This window comes from Aotus nancymaae, unplaced genomic scaffold (genome assembly GCF_030222135.1).
Source record: "Aotus nancymaae isolate 86718 unplaced genomic scaffold, 86718_ANA_hifiasm-v0.15.2.pri h1tg000030l, whole genome shotgun sequence".
NCBI classification, from domain to species: domain Eukaryota; kingdom Metazoa; phylum Chordata; class Mammalia; order Primates; family Aotidae; genus Aotus; species Aotus nancymaae.
Window position 1 is genome coordinate 30,729,315 of NW_026988443.1, and position 20,556 is coordinate 30,749,870.

General features: G+C 37.2%; 1 protein-coding gene across 1 annotated transcript in view; it reads left to right on the top strand.

Moving 5' to 3' along the window:
• CNTNAP4 (contactin associated protein family member 4) overlaps nucleotides 1-20,556 on the top strand; it is a 283,179-nt gene that overhangs the window by 38,638 nt on the left and 223,985 nt on the right. Inside the window, exon 2 of the mRNA XM_021672603.2 lies at nucleotides 179-289. Coding sequence (XP_021528278.2) covers nucleotides 179-289 — 111 coding nt within the window. The remainder of the gene's footprint in view (nucleotides 1-178; nucleotides 290-20,556) is intronic.

Genomic DNA, 20,556 nt, shown 5'->3' on the forward strand with positions numbered 1-20,556 from the left:
TTCTCACTGTTACTAGCCTTCTAGTAGAATAGCCCCTATAAGTAGTAGGCGTATTTTTAGAGATTTTAGATCCTAGTTTTTGATGTTGTCGTTTTACTTATTTGTTGTTTTGTCTACTGATTCCAGCAAAGCCATCAGCACTGTACTAACCCTAGTGTTGCATTGTTCCTCCTGGCAGATGACTGTGATGATCCCCTTGTGTCCGCCTTGCCTCAGGCATCCTTCAGCAGTTCCTCTGAGCTCTCTAGCAGTCATGGTCCTGGATTTGCAAGACTGAATAGAAGAGACGGTAAGTCTGCTTTTTTCCTGCACCTGGTCCATAGAAAATCTCACAAATTTTTCATTCTCTTTGCATAAAATCATTATGAATGCTATATTGTAAAAGAAAATAAATTTTTAAATGAGCAAATGGTTAAAACTCATGAGATGTATATGACATCTAGCTTCTGTTCTGGAATGTGAAAGGGATACATCATATATTAAAAAGAATTTAGTTCTTTCAATCTGACAAGCTTTTTATATAGCTTACAAAATATTATTTTCTACAATATACAATCCTTGTGGACACATTAGTGATAAAAACTTAATTGCCCTTCAATTTCAAGTTAAAGAAGTAATTTTCAAAAATGCTAATTATTTAAAAATAACAATCCCTCAGTGTTTTGGATTCTCAATGTGGTTGACATGATTTTCTTAACAGTTGAAGAATAGAAACATAGTGAAGTTTTCATAGTGCTTTAGGAGTACACAGCCAGGTGTGGTGATTCATGCCTGTAGTGCCAACACTTTGGGAGGCTGAGGTGGGAAAAATCACATGTGGCCAGGAGTTCGAGATTAGCCTGGGCAACACAGCAAAACCTGTCTCTACAAAATAATAAACAATAAATTAGCCTGTGGTGCATGCCTGTAGTCCCAGCTATTTGGGAGGCTGTAGCAGGAGGATCACTGAACCCAGAAGTTGGAGATTACAGTGAGCTATGATTGTGCCAGTGAACTAGAGCCTGGGTGACACAGTGAGACCCTGTCTCTGTCTCTCTGTCTCTCTGTCTCTCTCTCTGTCTCTCTCTCACACACACACACACAGATACTCAGTTCATCCATCTCTTAGTTTGTGTTTGATCAGTTGAATATGTTAAAAGGAAACTGAAGATAATTAAATGGCACCTTGGTGTAGAAATAAGACAGAATTTCAAAAACACCGTGTACTTAGAGGCAGAGTATCACTGTGATCTCTTTTCATAACATACTAAGGTAAAATTCATCTGCATGTGCATTGGAGGAAAGTATGCTTGGCAATACTAATATAGAAAACATTTTAACAATCATTAAAAAGTAGACGACAACATCATGCATTATTAAAATCATGTTTCTCCCCGTCACTTCTAATTTTACTCCTTGATGTTATCCTTAACATGTGCTTAATGCTTGAGCACATTGAACATTGGGCATGACAAACAGATGAGAGTGTGTGTGTGTGTGTGTGTGTGTGTATTTTGCCACCTGACATACCTGATGTGTGTTACACATAGTTCTAATTACAATATAGATATATATATAACACTTTAACATGATTTTAAGCTTAAGTTTATTTCAAAATTTCATTTCATATTATTGGAGATAACTTTTGAGTGCTTCTGAATGTGAAGATACCAATGGAGAGTGAGAACTGAGATCCTTTTATCAAATGGGACATTGCGGCGGTGCTTGAATATATTTGTGTAGATAATGCTAGTCTGTTCTTTTGAGTGACTTGCTGTGAGAGTTATTGGTCACACAGGACTGTCTCTTCCTCTTTGCAATTCTGAATCCCTGACTGATCAGTGGACTTTGCTAGCCTCTGTGATGGCCATTCCAGACCCTGTACCTATGGACCCACCAACATGAATATTGCTACTGCAATGCTAATCCTGGAATAAGGTTTCCATCCTGTGCATGTTTATAAAGAAAAGCAGAGTTTGACATTTACCACCACTTCATTTGAATCATAAAAGCTTTCACAGAATGTGGGCCAGCGAAAGGAACACAACATTTTAATTTACCTGTTTATTTTGATTTTCTTTGTTGAGGTTCAATACATCACAAAAAATATATGTTATTAATGAGATCAAATCATATTTTTCATTAATTTATATACTCATCAGGAGTCTTCCATCAGTGAGACTCATTTTCATTCTTAATTCATTTCTATGGCTCTTGGTGAAACACAATATCAAACTTCATGAATCTCATTTACATGTTAATGAAACCGAGACACAAAACAGGATCATTTTAATTATCTTTTGCTGGTTGTCAACCTACTTGATTACATTTCTCTTTTTTATTTAGTTTTTCTTTTTTTGACTTATTAATTACATGAAGTTTTCACAAAAGAACATCAGATTTTCAGTGATTTATTAAAGGCTATATTTTCTTTCTAGTATTGAAACATTTCTCCTAGTATTTCAGTCAGGCTAGGAAAGAGTGTTCAGCCCAGTCTGTAGGGCATGTGTCAGTAAACTAAAGCAGCACATAAAGGTTCTAGTATCTTACACAGAATGACCTTTTTCCTACAGAATTGTGAAAACTTGGAGCCAAAGAATGGACAAAAAAAAAAAAAATGAGAAAGTTATTCACTTATTTTCCATCTGTGGGATAAGAAGTGTCAAGGGTAATACTGTGAAAATTAGTAGGGCCCTAGTAATGAGGGAAGGGGATCAAAAAAAAGGCTACTGTTGTTGGGTGCTGTGGCTCACACTTATAATCCCAGTACTTTGAAAGTCCAAGGCAGGAGGATCGTTTGTGTTCATGAGTTTGAGATCAGCCTGGGCAATGTGGCAAAACTCTGCCTCTACTACAAATACAAAAAAGTTAGCTGGGCATGGTGGTGTACACCCAAGGTCCCAGCTACCCAGGAGGCTGAGGCATGAGAATCACTTGAACCCAGGAGGTGGAGGTTGCAGCAAGCCAAGATTGTGCTGCTGTACTCAAGCGTGACAGAGTAAGACTCTGTCTCAAAAAGGAGAAAGAGAGAAAGAAAAGAAAAAAAAGAAAGAGGGCTACCATTAAATATAGTTTCCATTTGAAGTGTGCTAATTTAATTTTGCTACGTGTATGGTGTTATGGGTTGAATTGTGTCCTCCAAAAGGATTTGCTTAAGTCCTAACCCAGATACCAATGAGCGTGAACCTTATTTGGTAATAGAGTCTTATCAGATATAATCAAGTTAAGATGAGGCCATACTGGATTAAGGGGTGAGGGACTAAATCCAGTAACTGGTGTCCTTATAAGGAGAGCGAGATTTGGAGAAATACAGAGACAGAGAAGATAGAGTAGACCAGGTGAAGATGGAAGCAGAGACGAATGATATAGCTGCAAACCAAGAAATGTGAAGGATTGCCAGCAACCATCGGAAGTTAGAAAGAGGCAGAGAGGGATTCTTCTCTAAGCCCATGGAGGGAGTATGGCCCTGCCTACCAACACCTTGATTTTTAGCTTTGAGCTAAAAAGCTTTTAGCTTCTAGAACTGTGATAGAATAAATTTGCATTCTTTTAAGATGCCCTGTTTGTATGACTTTGTTACTACAGCCCTTGCAAACAAATACAGATTTTGGTACTAGAAGGTTAGTGCCACTGGAATAAATATCTGAAAACATGGAAGTGGCTTTGGAATTGAGTAATGAGCAGAGGTAGGAAGAATTTTGAGGCACATGATAGAAAAAACTTAGATTGCCTGGAAAAGACTGTTAGTGTAAATACTAAGGTTTAAAGTGTATCTGTCAAGGGTTCGGAAAATAAAGAGGGTCATGTTATTGGACATAGGAGGGAAAACAATCCTTGTTATAAAGTGTAGAACATTTGGTTGAATTGTGTTCTAGTGTTGGGTAGAGATTAGAACTTGTAAACAATGAATTTAGATAATTACCTCAGGAGCTTTCCAAGCAAAATAGGAAAGGTATGCCCTGGTTTCTCCTTGAAGCTTATAGGAAAATGTGAAATAGAAGAAATACATTGAGAAAGAAACAGATAAGCAAAAAAAAAAAAAAAAAAAAAAAGATAAAAGGCAATCAGACTTGATGATTTGGAAAATTCTTAGCCTATTCTATTGCATAAGATGGGAAAGCATGCTCTGAAGAGAACATCAAGGATGGGTTAGACAAATTTTGCTGAAGAGATTAGGCATGTGACTCATAACTCCAATCAATCACCCAACAAGAATCCAGGAATAAAGATAAGGTTATCCAGGAAAGATAGCTGTATAGTATTTTCATTGTTGGAGTTTCAATATAGCTCAAATTTTAATGGGCAATTTAAAGTTAAGTATACGCTGACTCTTAGTGTTGACAGTGTAGAGTTCAAACAGGTTCTAGTGTCCTGTTTGACAGTCTAAATTCATCCTTAGTACAGAATACAAAGAATCCACATCTTTTAGTACTGTTGTAATCCTAATGTAAGTCTTTATTTTAATGTACTTGTAAAACCTTGGAAACGAGTGATTGCAGATTGATATATTTGTGTACAGGTAAAATAATACAATAGTAAATGATTGTCCAATGCAAAAATAATATATGTGTGAGTGGAAACATATATGTATACCTCTTTAAGTATGTAAAAGATGGCTTCTATAGCTGACAAATACTGTGAGTTTCCTCTCACCTATTCTCTAAGAAAAGAATGTTTTCTGATGTTAAAAAATTGGATATTTGTCTATATTTTTCCATTTTCTCTTTTTTGAACCACAACTGCACCTTTCTATTCTAAATGCTTGTTAAACAATGTTTTCCCAGTCCCTATAGAATTTGATAATACAATCAAGCGTTTATCTGTAGAGGAATTAGCTTACTTGGTTAATTGACAGCGATAACTCCCATTCTTGGATGGATCTCTATTAAGTGTAATTATAACATTCTATATAGTATGATTCTGAGTACCCTAAATTGTCGTGCTTCTTTGCAAGCAACTGTTATGCTTACATAAATCCTCCAAGACATGCATGTTGCATGGCAGTGCTTAAGAAGATAGATCCGTAAAGGTAAAAAATAGTAGGTGCTTTGTTTGAGGTGGATACTCCTGATGCTAAACATATTATATAAAAAAACCTTTACAATAATTGTATTTTTAAATGATAGTGTTAATATATTTACTAACGCATACTATCTGTATGAAAAAAGAGTAAGAGACAACTTTTGTACAGGATTGAAAAATCTCACACCTAGAGAAAAGGGAACCTGGCTGGCACAACTGGTGTGAGTCTGGAATTTGCTTGAGAGGTACCATGACCAGGCTGGGGCAGGTGAACTTCACTGACTGAATTTGCTGCATTGGAGATGTCCTGTACTTATAGAGTTTGTTGGAGAATAAAACATGCCAGTAATTTATTTGCTTCCATATCAGCTCATGATATCTAGAACCTGATGTGCTCAGTATGCCTTTGGCAACTGAATAATGACTTGAATTGCAAGGGTCTCCTGCCTTCCTGTTGATCCAGGCTGTGGCGTTTGATTTATTAGCTCTGCCTGATATTTCTGTTCTTGTGCCCTAATTTTTTCTGGGTTTGGGCCCTATCTTAAATTCACAGGTGCACAGCTCTTCAACATTGAGATGGGGGTGCTAATCTGACTCAAACTCTGAATAGTCATCTCTAACAGTCACAGAACTTGAGCTACCCAGACACACTTGAACTTCAGCTCCTCCAGTCTCCTTCATCTCTTTTATATTCTTTCCTGCAGATCATAAAATTTTAGGTGAAGAGTAACTTCTTTCATGTTAGACATATCTGGAATTAGTTCACTATTCTTGGGACTTAATCACTACTACATTTTACTCCCTTAAGGATGGGCAAGATATTTCACCACTACACTTTAATTTCCTATGGGAAGAACAGGGATAACAGTGAAATGGCATTGTCATTTTGAAAATAATCATGGCACTGTGATGGAGCCATATGAATTACAGAAACACAGTGCTATACAAATGTTAATCAGTTTCAAAGTATGTCCTGCCAGTTAACCTCATTTTAGCAAACTAAGTATGTATATACTCATTTGTATAAAGGTAATCATTCTGACCTCCACAGAACTATGCTCGGAAGAGTCAGTTTATTCTTATTTTTTTCTTTCTTTTGTTTTTGAGCCACAGCCTCACTTTGTCACCCAGACTGGAGTGCAGTGGCACAGTGTTGGCTTACTGCAACCTTTGACTCATGGGTTCAAGCAAATCTTGTGTCTCAGCCTCCTGAGTAGCTCGGTATACAGGCATGCACCACCACACCCATCTGGAGGCAACGGGAAAAACTGATGAAGGAAGGGAAGTACACCCCTCCACCTCACCACATGGGCAAAGGGGAGCCTCGGCCCTGAGCAGACACAGCTACTGATATCTGGAGGCCGATTTTCATGTTCTCTGTTCTCCACTGGAAAGGTTGTTTATGGAAAACCTCCTTGTCAGCGTGTATAAAAATAAATTATTGCTCCATCCTAAAAAAAAAAAAAAGCTATTTTTTTCTTTTTTTGTATTATTAGTAGAAATGGGGTTTCACCATGTTGACAAGGCTGTTCTCAAACTCCTGACCTCAAGTGATCTGCCCACCTCGGCCTCCCCAAGTGCTTGGGTTACAGGCCTGAGCCACTGTATCTGTCAAAATTCCTGATTAACTATAAAGCAAAATAGAGTCAAAGAACTACAGTTTTTTTATGTTTGTTATTAGATTGAAGTGAAGATAAAACATTCTCATATATTGTTAGTCAAAGTCTGAATTAGGGCGATATGATGGTTTTATTTAAAATATTTTTGCCTTTTTTTTCCCAGCAGTTTATATTTAGCTTATGAAGTTAAAAAAAACTTACTAAGACATGAACATTTTGATAAAGCTTGGAAAATAAAGTTCTGATTAATTTTATGATCGGTGATGTATCACTTGCACTAATAAATTATATTTTGTATCCCAGGCTTGAGAAGGTGAAATAAAAATAAATGAAGGTTTACACATTGATTTGTAAATATGCCTGTATCCTCTATTTGTTAAAGCAGAGGAGAGCTTGCTGCCACTTCTGAGATTAATATAGAATCACTCCTATTTTTGTGTCGATTCATTTGATTTAATGCCATAGATGGCTGTCCACCTGCCTGACCGGTTCCCTTCTTGCTTTTGATATTGCTCTCCCTCCTGGCCCCTTCCTTAGACACTTGCTCCAGCTTCTCTGATCTTCCTGCCAGTATCTTGGTGTTTTTCCACCTTACCCTTTCTTGTCCTTGTCTGCTCTACGGCCCACATTCTTTAGCTCTAAATCAATCTGATGGTGTCATCCATGGGAATGCGCCAAGTAGCTACTCCTAAGTAATGTATAGTTCTGAAATCAGGAAAACTAGATTATAATACTAAATTGTGAGTGGCCTTGAGGAAATGACATTACCTCTCTTTTTTCCCCTTGGTAGAGTATTGAATTTGAGGATCCCTAAATTCTATGACAACGTACTTTTTTTATGCATAATATCTATTGGCAATGTAGCTATCTTTTCTTTCTAACTCTAAGAATAGAAATCTTTAAAGCAGTGAGTGAGTGAGAGAAATTGGTAGCCTTTCAATAAGAAAGTCAGGGGAGTACCTTAATGCAGATTATCCCTCTAAGTTTCCTCAAACTGGATGACACGGGATACTCCTGCCTTAGAAGATGTTTTCAGCTTTCATGAGGTACAGGAATTCAAAACATAAATGTGATCCAATGGAAATTGATACAGTGGCTCAAATTTGGTCAATTAAAATATATTTATAAAAGTAAACATTATCATTAATACATAAACATTTAGTATATATCTGACATTTTTAGAGTGCTGAATAGGAAAATTTTACATGTACATGCAATGAATAAACAATGAGTTAAGTAATCAAGGGTGTCTTAGGTTGGGTTCTCCTAGAAGCACACCTGGAGTGATGTCTGAGGTACAAGTGATTTATGAGGGCATAGCTGCCAGGAGAAAACAGAGTGTCAGGAAAGCAGGGTAAGGAAGAAGAAACCAAATAATTTCAGAAATCTCATGTACAACTTGATATCCCTGGGAACTCTGAGGGATACGTTTTACCTAGGACTTTGTCTTACCTTAAGGTAAAGATGAAGTCTACCATGGTGTCTGGCTATATGAATAATAAATTTAGAAAAGTTAGCTGCTGTGTCATACAACTGGCAACAGATTTGATGTCTTATTAGGGCTCTTTTGCTGGCTTACTGACAGCTATCTCCTCAATTTATGCTTACGTGACCTTTCCTGGTGCATACCCATGGACAGAGATTTCTCTCTCTGTTTCCTCTTCTTGTAAGAGCATTAATCACATCATGAGTGTCCCACCCTCGTGACAGTGTAAGCCTAATTACCTCCCAAAGGCCTCCTCTCCAAATACCATCACACTGGGGGTTACAGCTTCAACCTGTGAATTTTCTTGGGACACAAACATTCAGCTCATAGTAGTTAGATCCATTTCTTGAAACTAGTAAACTAACTACTTGACATTTCTGAGAGAAACCAAGACAGCCAGTCTTCAGGGGCAAAGATACCCCCCAAAAGGAACTGTCATCATCATGTAGTGAGCCTGACATTTTCTGCACCAAATGACAGAGTTTTAAAAATATATGAAGAAAAATGGGCAGAAATTATAGAAGTAGACCGTACATATAGAAATTCAAAACACAGTGGGTTTATTGTTAATGTAGGTCTTTCTGTAGCTTATTGAATAGGCAAAAAAATCAATGAAAATGCAAAAGATATGAACAAAAATTTAAAATATGTAATGTATGTTTATAGATGGTGTGTAGTATATCTCCAACAACTGTAGAATACACATTCTTATCAGGTATACTTAGAATATTTACCTAAATTTATGCTGGACCGTAAAGTGTTTCAATATAAAAGGACTGAAATCATACAGAGTAAGTGCCCTGGCTACAGTGGAATTCAGCTACAAATCATTAATTTTAAAAATACTTAAAAAGCCAGAAAGGTGTGGAATTTAATACATTCCTCCAAAAGAAATCTCAATGAAAATTGGAAAACATTTTAATTCAATGTTAATAAAATATTATAAATCAAAATTGTGAGATGCAGATTAGACTATAATTGATGGCCTTGATTACAAATATTACAAAAGAAAAAAAGGTCCAATGTGAATGATTTATCCATGTGTCCACCTCCAAAAACTAGAAAAAGAACAACAGATTAAACCAAAAGTAAGCAAAAGGAAGGAAAAAAGCCAAAATGAATTAATTAATAAAATGGAAAACAAACTTGTAATACAGACAATAAGACAAAAATATAAGAGAATATTTTTAAAAACTTCCTGCTATTTTGAGAATTTAAATGAATTGAAAAAATATTTCAAAAACACGCCATACAAAGCTGCACTCAAGAAATAAGAAAATTAAAATATTTATCTACCTATAAGAGAGAAATTTATAATTACAATGCTTCAACAAAGAAAACAAGTTAACATGCTTCAAATATGACTTCTTCCAAACACTTTCAAGGAAGATACAACTGTAATCTTATACATTCTCTCCCAAACGACAGAAAAAAAGTCAAAATACTACCTAACTCCTTCGAGGAGGCCAGCATAACCTTGATACCAAACACGGTCAAGGACAAACAAGATAGGAAAATTAAAAGCCACTCTGTCTCATGAATATAAATGCAAAATGCGCTAAACAAAATATTAGCATACATGTGTGAAGGTCTCTGACTCGGCCTCAGAATGAGAATGCTTCCCTTCAGCTGGAATGTACAAGTGCTCTGAAAGTGTAGTGGGTGGCACAACCAGGAAATACTGAAAGCCAGGACTCTTAGCTTTCTTGTCTGATGCCTTTCATGTGTGTCCTGAGCATCTTCCCCATCAGGGAACAGATGGATCTTGCTAAGAGATGGGGAAAGCTAGCAGTAGAAAACCAAAAAAGCTCATTCACTTATATTAGAGAAAGTTAAAACTAAAGATGTGCCGTTGTATATTGGACATGTCTTTTTTTTTTTTTTTCCAACTTTTGTCTTAAAATCAGGGGTACGTGTGCAGGTTTGTTACAAAGGTATATTGTACAATGCTGAGGTTTAGCGTATGACTGAATTTGTCACCCAGGTAATGAGCGTAGTGTCCATAGTTAGTTTTCAACCCCTCCCGCCTGGCTGTGTCCCCCATCTTGTATTCCTCCGTGTCTGTTGTTCCCAACTTTAGGTCTGTATGTTCCCAGTATTTAGCTCTCACTTATAAGAGGACATGTGGTATTACGTGTTTTGTTTCTGTATTAATTTGCTTAGGATGATGGTTTCTAGCTGCATCCATGTTGCTGCAAAGGACATGGTTTTGTTGTTTTTTTTTATGGCTGTGTAGTATTCCATGGTATATATATGCCACATTTTCTTTATTCAGTCCACCGTTGATGGGCACCTGGGTTAAGTCCATGTCTTTGCTCTTGTGAGCAGCACTGTGATATGGACACTTTTTGTATGACACTTACATCCTCTCCACCCTGTCTCTCTCTCAGCCAGTATTACAGTGAGCACGTTCAGCTTTCTACAGGCGTGATAGGGTCTCGTCTAAGGCTGTACCACTTCCCTGTAGCTTCTTGCCCTATGGCTCCCCTGATGCTGATGGATGGTCTTCCGTTGGGAGTCCACTGGACTCATTCTAGTGGTGAGGGATAAGGAGCAGTGCCTGCCTGTGAGGCTAGCCAGGCCAAAGAGGATGAGAACTGATGGAGAAAAGCTTTCTGCTTTTGTTCTCAAAATAGAAAGTTCTGAGATGCATCTGATAAGGCTGCTCAGAAGTGTGTGTGGCATTGGATACCAGTAGCCTATAGTTTTGTCCAAGTTAATAGCACATTTGCTTTGGCCTTCCATCCTTGTTTCACCCGCTCCTGCATGCCACATCTGTCCCATGGGGTTACTTCTTTAATAAGCACTTAAACTTTTGCCTCAAAGTCGTGCTTCTCATCACCCAATGAAGTAGAACCAAATGCTTACTGATTCCTGTTCAGAAGAATTCCAGATAATTTATGTAGATTTTCACCCTTCAAGAAAATAGAACCTAATTCTCTACCTCTGAAGTGTAAGATGTGTGTAACAACTTCCAAACTGTACATTATGGGGACTTCAGAGCAGAGAAATCTGAAAAACACCACCTCATCCATCCAGGTGATCAAAGCTAATATCATCAGTGATAAATTATATTGATGTTATGTACCCTTGATTTGATACAGTGAAAATGGCATTGTTACCTCTGTGGTCCTGCTCTCAAAAACCTCTGTGGAAAACATTAGACCTACCTGAAGTATAGAACCTTCTACACAGTACCTGACCAGCCATTCTCCAAAATGTTAAGGTTATCAAAAAACAAGGAAAGCCTGAAAATGGCCATAACCAAGAGGAGTGTAAGGAGACAGGATGACAGGATAACAGGCTCATGCCTGTTATCTCAACACTTTGGGAGACTGAGGAGGGTAGATCATGAGGTTAGGAGTTCAAGACCAGCCTGACCAACATGGTGAAACCCCATCTCTACTAAAAATACAACAATTAGCCAGGCATGGTGGCGCACACCTGTAATCCCAGCTACTCAGGAGGCTGAGGCAGGAGAACCGCTTGAACCCGGGAGGCAGAGGTTGCAGTGAGCCGAGATCATGACACTGCACTCCAGCCTGGCAACAGAGTGAGACTCTGTCTTAAAAAACAAAAAACAAAAAACAAAAAACAAAACAAAAAAACCTAAGGAAATCTAAATAAAATATGGACTTTAGCCAATAATAATAATAATAATGTACCAATAGTGATTCATTAGTTGTGAGAAATATACTGTATGCCCATAAGGTGTTAATAGGAGAGGGGACTGGGTATAGGGCATTATGGGAACTTGCTGTAATATTCTTGCAAGTTTTCTGTAACTCTGAAAGGATTTAAAAATAAAAAATACTTCAGCTTTATTAATATGAAATGCAAAATGGACTCATGGCAATATGAAGAGAATGTTTGGGTGTGTCTGCATATAAAATGTAAAAACTCGTGAGAAAGAGGTAAATGAATGAAAAAATGCAATGCAAATATTAATATGGCTGAATGTCACTCAACAGTTACTGTGATGGGCATTTAGGAATCCGTAATAATCCAAAATGTCAGGAGGCTTGTGAAATAAGCATCAAAGCCTCCTTCGAGCTTGCTTTGTCTCTCTGGTTCTCCCAATTAATTAGAATCTGAGTCTGATGCCATTGGAAAGAGTTGTTTGCTCTGGCAATAGAATTACTTTCTATTTGTTTATAACTTTACTCTTTATAGTTTTATAATTTAAAACCTGTTTCCATACACTATCTCCTTTGACTTTTAACTACAACCCTTCCAAAGGCTACTGTATAGAAATGTTTCCATGAGAAAAGGCATAGAAAAAATTGCATGGTTGTATAAAGACTCTCTTTGGTTTCTCAAGTAAGATATTTTATCAAAGATTTTCTCCCTCAGTAGGAATTCAATTGTTAACCTTAAATCTGCAATAATTTAAATAGAAAGCTAGCTTAAAACCACATTTAAGTGGTGTAAGGATTATTTATTTTCTGCTACCTTTCTCCTTGATCTCTTTTTAAAAAGATTGATATATAATTACTAGTAACAATATAAAATAAAAGAGACACATATAAAATTGATTAAATAATTGGCTGTATAAAATATAACTGACTTTTATAATAGGCTATAAAAATATCTGACTGTATTAAAATGAAAAATAAGGTCAGAGACCGTGTGCCAGAAAGAGAACATTTATGTGGGTTTTTCCAAAGTCTCACCATTGACCTTGGCTTTGGGCATGTCCTCTTTAAATGTGTGGGTCCTTCGCCAGAGACTCAGGACAAGGCCCGTGCAGACACTTCTCACATTTGTGCCGAAGGAAAAACACATCTCAACAATTTTCCTCCTGGAATTTTTAATTGCCTGCTAGAATTTTCCAGCTGCCTGAAAAGTGCTTTGTCTCACTTTATCAACTTAAGTTAAATACATCACCTCCAAACCAGCTGCTTCTTGTAACTATTTTTCTTTCTTGATCCTGGTAATATTTTTAATCACCATGGTTTCAAATTCTTAAAATCACCTTTCATTTCTGCCTTGATCCCTCCTTCTGAAGAAGATGATAAATTCTGTGTATCTGTGGCTTGTAATCTGTCTGTCTTAAACTTTTTTTTTTTTTATTTCCATTGCTGCTACTCTTTGATACCTATGCAAGGTTATTTAGGACCATAACTGGTCATGCAGTTTTGAGACTTTCTTCAATAAAAATGAAATTTAAAGCACCATTGTGGCCTTGTTGTGTACCTGCTTGTGACTTTCAACCCCACTTCCATTGCCTGTATTGGTGTTTATGATCGCACTTTTCAATATCCAGCTAATATTGTGCAGTGGTTGAGCAGATAATTTGGTGGTTTCAAAGAAAAAGGTATACAAATTCATAAATTTTTTACAAATTAAACTGGAAGATAATTTATGAATTGGCTACCATTCACTAACAGAGTATAGTTTTTCTGAGCTAGCCTTTCTGTGCTTAATTTGTGTGCTAGTTCTTATACTTACTAGATTTGTTCTTGCTTTTAGTACTACATGACATCAATTCTATGGTTAGTAAAAGTACATAAAGAGCTTACTGATACAGAAAAGCGTAAGTGAAAAAAGTGTAAGAAATAGAACTTCAGGAAAATGTCATAAATATAAGAAATGACCACAATTTTAGGGCAAATAAAAAGTAAAGCATACATGAACTGAGATATGGGAATATTTGAATGTGGCAATTTTTAAAAGCATCTAAATAGTGCTGGATGGATCTGAAAAAATTGGACTTTATTTGATGAGTGATTATTTTACTCGTTTTTAAAAATTGTGATGAAATTCACATAACATAAAATTAACTTGTGAAGTGTAAAATTTGGTGGCATTTAATACTTGCACAATTTTGTGAAATCACTATATTCATCAGGTTCCAAAATATGTTTAAAATAGGCTGAGTTGATTTTTATGTGGTCTACCATTTTGATTACATTTTCATTTATTATTCTGTTTGTTTGTTTTAGTTTTTTTCTTAGTGATTACTCTGGGAATTAGAAATAATCTCTCAGATTTGTAATGATGTATTTTGAATTAATATTCCTTAGCTTTAATGGTATACAAAAACCTCTGCTTTTGTATAGCTTTGTCTCTCATCTTTTGCATTATTTTCACAAATTATATCATTATGCATTGTGTTCTCTAACATAGTAACATAGAATTATAATTATTGTTTTATGCGCCAGGCGCGGTGGCTCACGCCTGTAATCCCAGCACTTTGGGAGGCTGAGGCGGGTGGATCACAAGGTCAGGAGATCAAGACCATCCTGGTCAACATGGTGAAACCCCGTCTCTACTAAAAATACAAAAAATTAGCTGGACATGGTGGTGCGTGCCTGTAATCCCAGCTACTCAGGAGGCTGAGGCAGGAGAATTGCCTGAACCCAGGAGGCAGAGGTCGCGGTGAGCCGTGATCGCGCCATTGCACTCCAGCCTGGGTAACAAGAGCGAAACTCCGTCTCAAAAAAAAAAAAATTATTGTTTTATGCATTTATCTTTTCAATTATATAGGAAGAAAGAGGAATCACAAACCCCCAATAAATTAATACTTTCTTTTGTGTTTATGTAGTTTCCATACAGTCTTCTTTATGTGGCTTTGTATTACTGTCTAGTGCCCTTTTCTTTCCATCCAAAGAACTCCCTTTGGCATTTCTTGTTGGGCAGGCCTACAAGCAATAAACTCCTCAGCTTTGCTTATTTGGGAATTTCACTTATTCATTTAAAAAAGATAGTTTTACTAGATACAGAATTTTTGGCAAACAGTTTTGTGTTTCTTTTAGCACTTTAAATACATCATTCCGCTGCCTTTTGGCCATCATGGTTTATGCTGAGAAATCAGCTGTTGTGGACCCCTTATAGGTGATATCTTCTGACTTGATGTTTTTAAGATTTTTTCTTTGTCTTTGACTTTCAGCAGTTTGATTGTAATATGTCTCAGTGTAGAACGCTTTGGGTTTATTCTGCTTTGTGTTTAACTTTATTAGATGTGGTGATTCATGTCTTTTATCAAATTTGGAAAGTTTGGGGCCATTATTATTATTATTATTATTATTTTGTGAGACAGGATGTCATTCTGTCAGCCAGGTTGGAGTGTGGTGGTGCAGTCACAACTCACTGCAGCCTCTGCTTCCTGGGCTCAAGTGATCCTCCTGCCTTAGCCTCCTTAGTAGCTGGGACCACAGGCACACACCACCACGCCAGGCTAATTTTTCAGTAGGATTTTGCCGTGTTGCTTAGGCTGGTCTTGAACTTCTGGGCTCAAGCGATCTGTCCACCTTCGCCTCCCAAAGTGCTATTATTAATGTTTTTTATAATTTAAACTATTTTTATTGGTACATAATAGATGGAAATTATTTATTTAAATATTCTTTTTGTCATATTCTCTCTCCTATCCTTCTGAGATTCCCATTATGCATACATTGATACACATGGTTTTTCATAGGTCTCTTAGATTCTGTTCATTTTTTTCCTTTTTATCATATTCAGGGATCTTGGGTGATCCTAGCCAACCAGCTTTCCAGGGATGAATTTTCCACTTCAGTTCAATTTGGGTCAAAGATGAGTCTTAGACACTGTCTGATGTTCAATCAGTTTATTCTGGCAGCACTCATACATGGTGGAAAGTGGGAGCAGGTCGGTGGCACTGGCCACATACAGTCAAGGGGTCAGATGAGCAGCTGAGCAGGGAGGTCTGTGTGTGGAGACCATTCCCAGAGTTTTGGGAATTATTCTCCCTTTTTTAATACCTGTATTCAGTTTGCATTTATTAACAGATGTTTCTTTCATAAAGGGAGTTAAACTATTCTTGTAAGGATAAGCTTTGTTTTTAGGTTTATGAGGGGTTGCATCTGTGCTGAGGTAGTCTTGTCTCCTAGAAATCTCTGGGCCAGGGTTAGAAGTCCCTGGGTCTGGTCGTATCATACTGCTAAGTGACACATAATGTAGGTCCCATGAGATGTTTAAGTGGGCCTGAGGGCTATCATTGATCTTACAGCCATGATAGGTCTATGTACTGTGCTTTCTGATCCTCAAATAAATATTCTCAATCTATCTCCACATTCACTGATTATTTCTTCTCTCTTCTTATATCTGCTGTTGAAGCCTTCTAGTAAATTCATTTCAGTTGTTATACTTTGCAACTCCAGAATGTTTATTTCATTCCTTTTCATGATTTCTGTCTCTTTATCAATGGTGTCTGTTTGTTGAGACATCATTCTCCCATTTTTCATTAACTCTTTGTACATTGTTTCCTTTAGCTCTTTGAGCATGTTAAAGATAGTCGATTTAAAATCCTAGCTTAGTAGATCCAATATCACTGTTTCCTCCGGGACAGTTTCTATTAATTTCTCCTGAGAATGGGCTATACATTTTTTTTACATGCATCATATTTTTTTGTTCTTGTTGAAAACTAGACATTTTGAATATTATAATATAGCAACTCTGCAAATCAGATGATCTCTTTCTCCATAAATGGTTTGTTTTTGTTGCTCGTGAGGGTGGTAGGTTTTTTTTGTGTGTGTGTGTGTGTGTTCTTTTTTGGTGACTTTTCTACTACTTTAAAAAAGACTATTTGTTGTCATGCATGGTCTCTGAGGTTTTTTTATTTTTTCTTTTTCTTTTTGCATGTGCCCAGGTAGCGTTTTGACAAAGATTTTCTCAGACGGTAGGGGGAAAAAGCCAAAATGAAATAAAAGCCTCTCCTAGTTTTTGCAGATTGGTTTTTGTGTTGGGGCACTGCTTAGCCAGGCTGTATAAAACTCTGCCTTATCTTTCACTTCCTGCCTATGAACATAATCCTGTAAGTTACGTTCACTCTTAATCCCCCAAACTATGTCTCTGATTAAAAAGTAGAATCAATCTAACAAGATTTTAAATTATCCTTCAAACAAAACTCTGGTACTACAATTATGCTTTTCTAGATAAAACACAAAAGAGTGCTTTCTGATATGAATTTTATGTATTATTTTTTATAATAGGTGTAGAATTACATATGCATTCAAGTTGCACTTCTAATAGTGAAAACATACCTCATTATTAATGTTATCCTTTGGGAAAAGGTACAATATGCTGCTTGCAAAATCTATTTATCCAAAGACACTGTCAAAACCCATGTATTTTTTTGTGACTTTGGACATGCAGGAGACAGTATTATGAGTAAATGTTAGTAGACTCCTGCTTTATTCAATGTGAGAGCTACTTATTTTCTGAATTTTAATTCTGCTCCTGCCTAAATAAGAGCAAAACACTCAGCCTTTCAATCTGGTTAGCCTTGATAGCTCATATTATAGGAGCCATCAAGGCTAACCAGATGGAAAGTTTGAATTTTTCTAGTATTCTTGATCATTTGGTGTATTGTGTTGTAGATTGGAAAATGCTGTGGATCGGAATGTGGCAAACACTCGATAGACACCAGAAACTTTATTCACAGAGGAGAGTTGGCAGACCGTTATCAAGCTGAGGTTACAGGGGTGTGGGTTGGGGTGAGGTGGGTTATTTTCATTGTAACGTGTGAAGTGATCAGTAGATTCTGCTTTTCTGCATGATAGTATGCTGGTCGATGTTGCGAAAGGTGAGCACATAAATTTCTGCGAGGAAGGGTGAGATAAAAACATCTTAGGTGACAATCATAATTCCCTCAGAGGCTATTTCTATGTGAGAGATGATGCAGGGAGCACAAGCAGACACGATATCCCTGCAAACCTTTCATCTCCCACCTAGTTCAGACAGGCATGAGTCACTCAGAGCTTAAGGGAAAGCAGATCACTGCACAGCTGGGAACAAAGCTCAGTGTATACCCTAAAGACTTAAAACATAAAGGATTTGAAAGGGAAGATGAGCAGGCAGAAGACATCCCTTTTATCCCTATCCTACTGAGAGGAAGGAAAGTTTGGAAAGGAAGGACGAAGGTAAGACATGAGCAAGCAAGTGTGAAGAATCACTTTCTCTGACGCCCTGTCCTCAAACTAAGTCCATAGTGAGAGGCTATATGGAATCTACCTGAATATGAAAGATGTGCTTAGACTAGGTGCTTGGAGAAGAGACTGCCTCTCCAAAGAGAAGTCACGAAGTCATCCTGTTGCTGCCATGTAGAGACTGCCATGTGACAAAAACCCCGTATCAGCCCCAGAGGGCATGTGAGGAGAACTAAAAGCTGCTGGGTGTACCAAGAAGCACAGGAGGCGGAGGCAGTGCTGTGGGCAAGATCTCACACCTGGGATGGGCGTGAGATATCAGGATGTCATGATCAAGTACATCCTTAATCTGAGACAGACCAACACAGAGCAGAGTGGAAGCTGCTTGATTATCATAGGATTGTTCATTGTCCAGGCAGAAGACCAAGAAGTATGGACCCTCCCCTCCACTGCTTTTAGGATTAACTCCAGGGTTGATGGAAATGTAGACAAATCCCTGCGTGTGTGTTAAATCTGAAGATGACATAAATATAATCCTGAATTGACTGAATAATCCATGAACTATACTTATTTCCTCTGGAATGATTAGATTGATTTTCTACATGAGAAAGAATAGGAACCCAAAATAGAAAATTAGATCGGGTTGGGAAGAAAATGCGGATTTTCATACTTGAGGATGTAACTGAGAAATTGATAACTGCAATATGATTATAACTGCTTTGCTTAGGTAGCTTATCTCAGAGATATGTAGAGTAATCTTCTGGCTTGTGGGAGCCTACTGTGAACATCTCTTCCCAGCTCAGCATTATCAAGTTGCTGGTTTAAAATCTGCCATGGAGGGAGCATTTACACCACATGAATTGACAAATACTGCAAAGCAGGACTTTTTCCCCAAGAGAACAAGTTATTAAACATTTACCAGCATACCACTGATCAGAACTTCTCACTCATGAGCCAAAATATAATGATGTTGGATAAAAGATAATAGGTTTTCTTGTAAAAATTGAACTGTGATGTAAAAGACCTGAACCAGGAGAGTTTGACATGTTTCCAGGACTTTATTATTTGTTGCTTTAAAAAGTGAACTTAAGAATTTGTTATTGTGTATATTCACAATGCACATATAAGTTCTTTAGCATAGCTTAAATAACTTGTTTCCAGATGATGCACAGCAACTAGGTGAGGTAAGAATATATATTCCAAGTTAAAACATTTAAACCTCCAGTTTTCGAGTAGACATGCTGGTGGATTTATTGTTTGTTGTTTTGCTTAAAGGAGGACATTTCTTCATTCAATATCTATCTTTGATCAAAATATCCAGAAATCTCTGTTAGGGCCACAGAATATTCTGTTTTTCTCAGTGACCATACACATGAATTACAATTTTTTATTTAATTAATATCAAGAGTGAGAAGTTAAATCAATTTGCTTTGGAAGCCACCCACACGTATCAAACTAACCACTATCAAGCTGGGTATAGCTTGGTATGAGATTGCAAATGCAACATGAAATATTCATGAATTTTAGTAGTGATCTTAAAATACTGTTTACTCTGTACACTTTAAATGTTCAATGGATTCTTTTTATTAATCTAAAATTGGTGATCAACATGTGTACCAAACACTAAGTGGTTTTGGGATGCTGAAAGTTTGGGAGTTAGGTTTCCTTAGCCTTAAATGAAAGGCTTTCTACCATCTGGCTCCATTCTCCTTTCTTGCCTTGATAACCACTGCTCTCCCCATGCCCCCTCTATTCCCTTTACTCCCTTCAGTCCAATTATTGCCATGCTGAAAGATGTGCCATGTCATTTCTCTGCTTGGAAGGCTCCAACCCTTCATTGTGCCCTTTCAATGTCCTACCCTAGACTCCTAGTGAAATGTTTCTGCTTCCTTAACCATTCAGCCAGTGGTGGTCTCCACACCTTGAACTTCTCAAGTGCTCATTCTATTTCAGTCCCTCATGTAACCTGCATCACCTGCTGATGTGCTGTCTTATTCTTTCATAAAAGATGAACTGGAGGAGGAAATGACGTCATCTGAGATGAAGAGCCGACTCTGGAGACAGTCTTCAGGGTTTGCCTGACTTTACCAGATCTTTGTAACCTTCCATGATTGACTTTACAACTCCTCCTCGGCTTAGTCTCTTCATGTGTAAGGTGGGAAACAAAATTTCCATTGTGTAAGACTATTGTGAAAATCAAACAAATTAGGACAGTGAAGCCCTTAGTACATTGTGGAATACAGAAGTGATCTCTGTTTATAGCCAGCAGATCCAGAGTCATTCCCAGCATTTCTTTTGATTCTATATGTGCTGATAAATACGTTTATTACATTTTGGTTCAGGCTTCTAGGATCATAATTGAGGGTAGTGGTAATGATTAGAATGATGCTGATAAGCCCTTGGACATGGTAGTTTATTTGTTCGAAATTTTGTGTGTGATCTGGTCCTAAAAGCTGTAATCAGAATATGCAATTAGGGAGATAAATTCTATATTCTTGCTATGAGAGGTGGCATTTAGAGATTTTTAAAAGGGTCGTCTTTTATAACTGTCTAGTGTCTT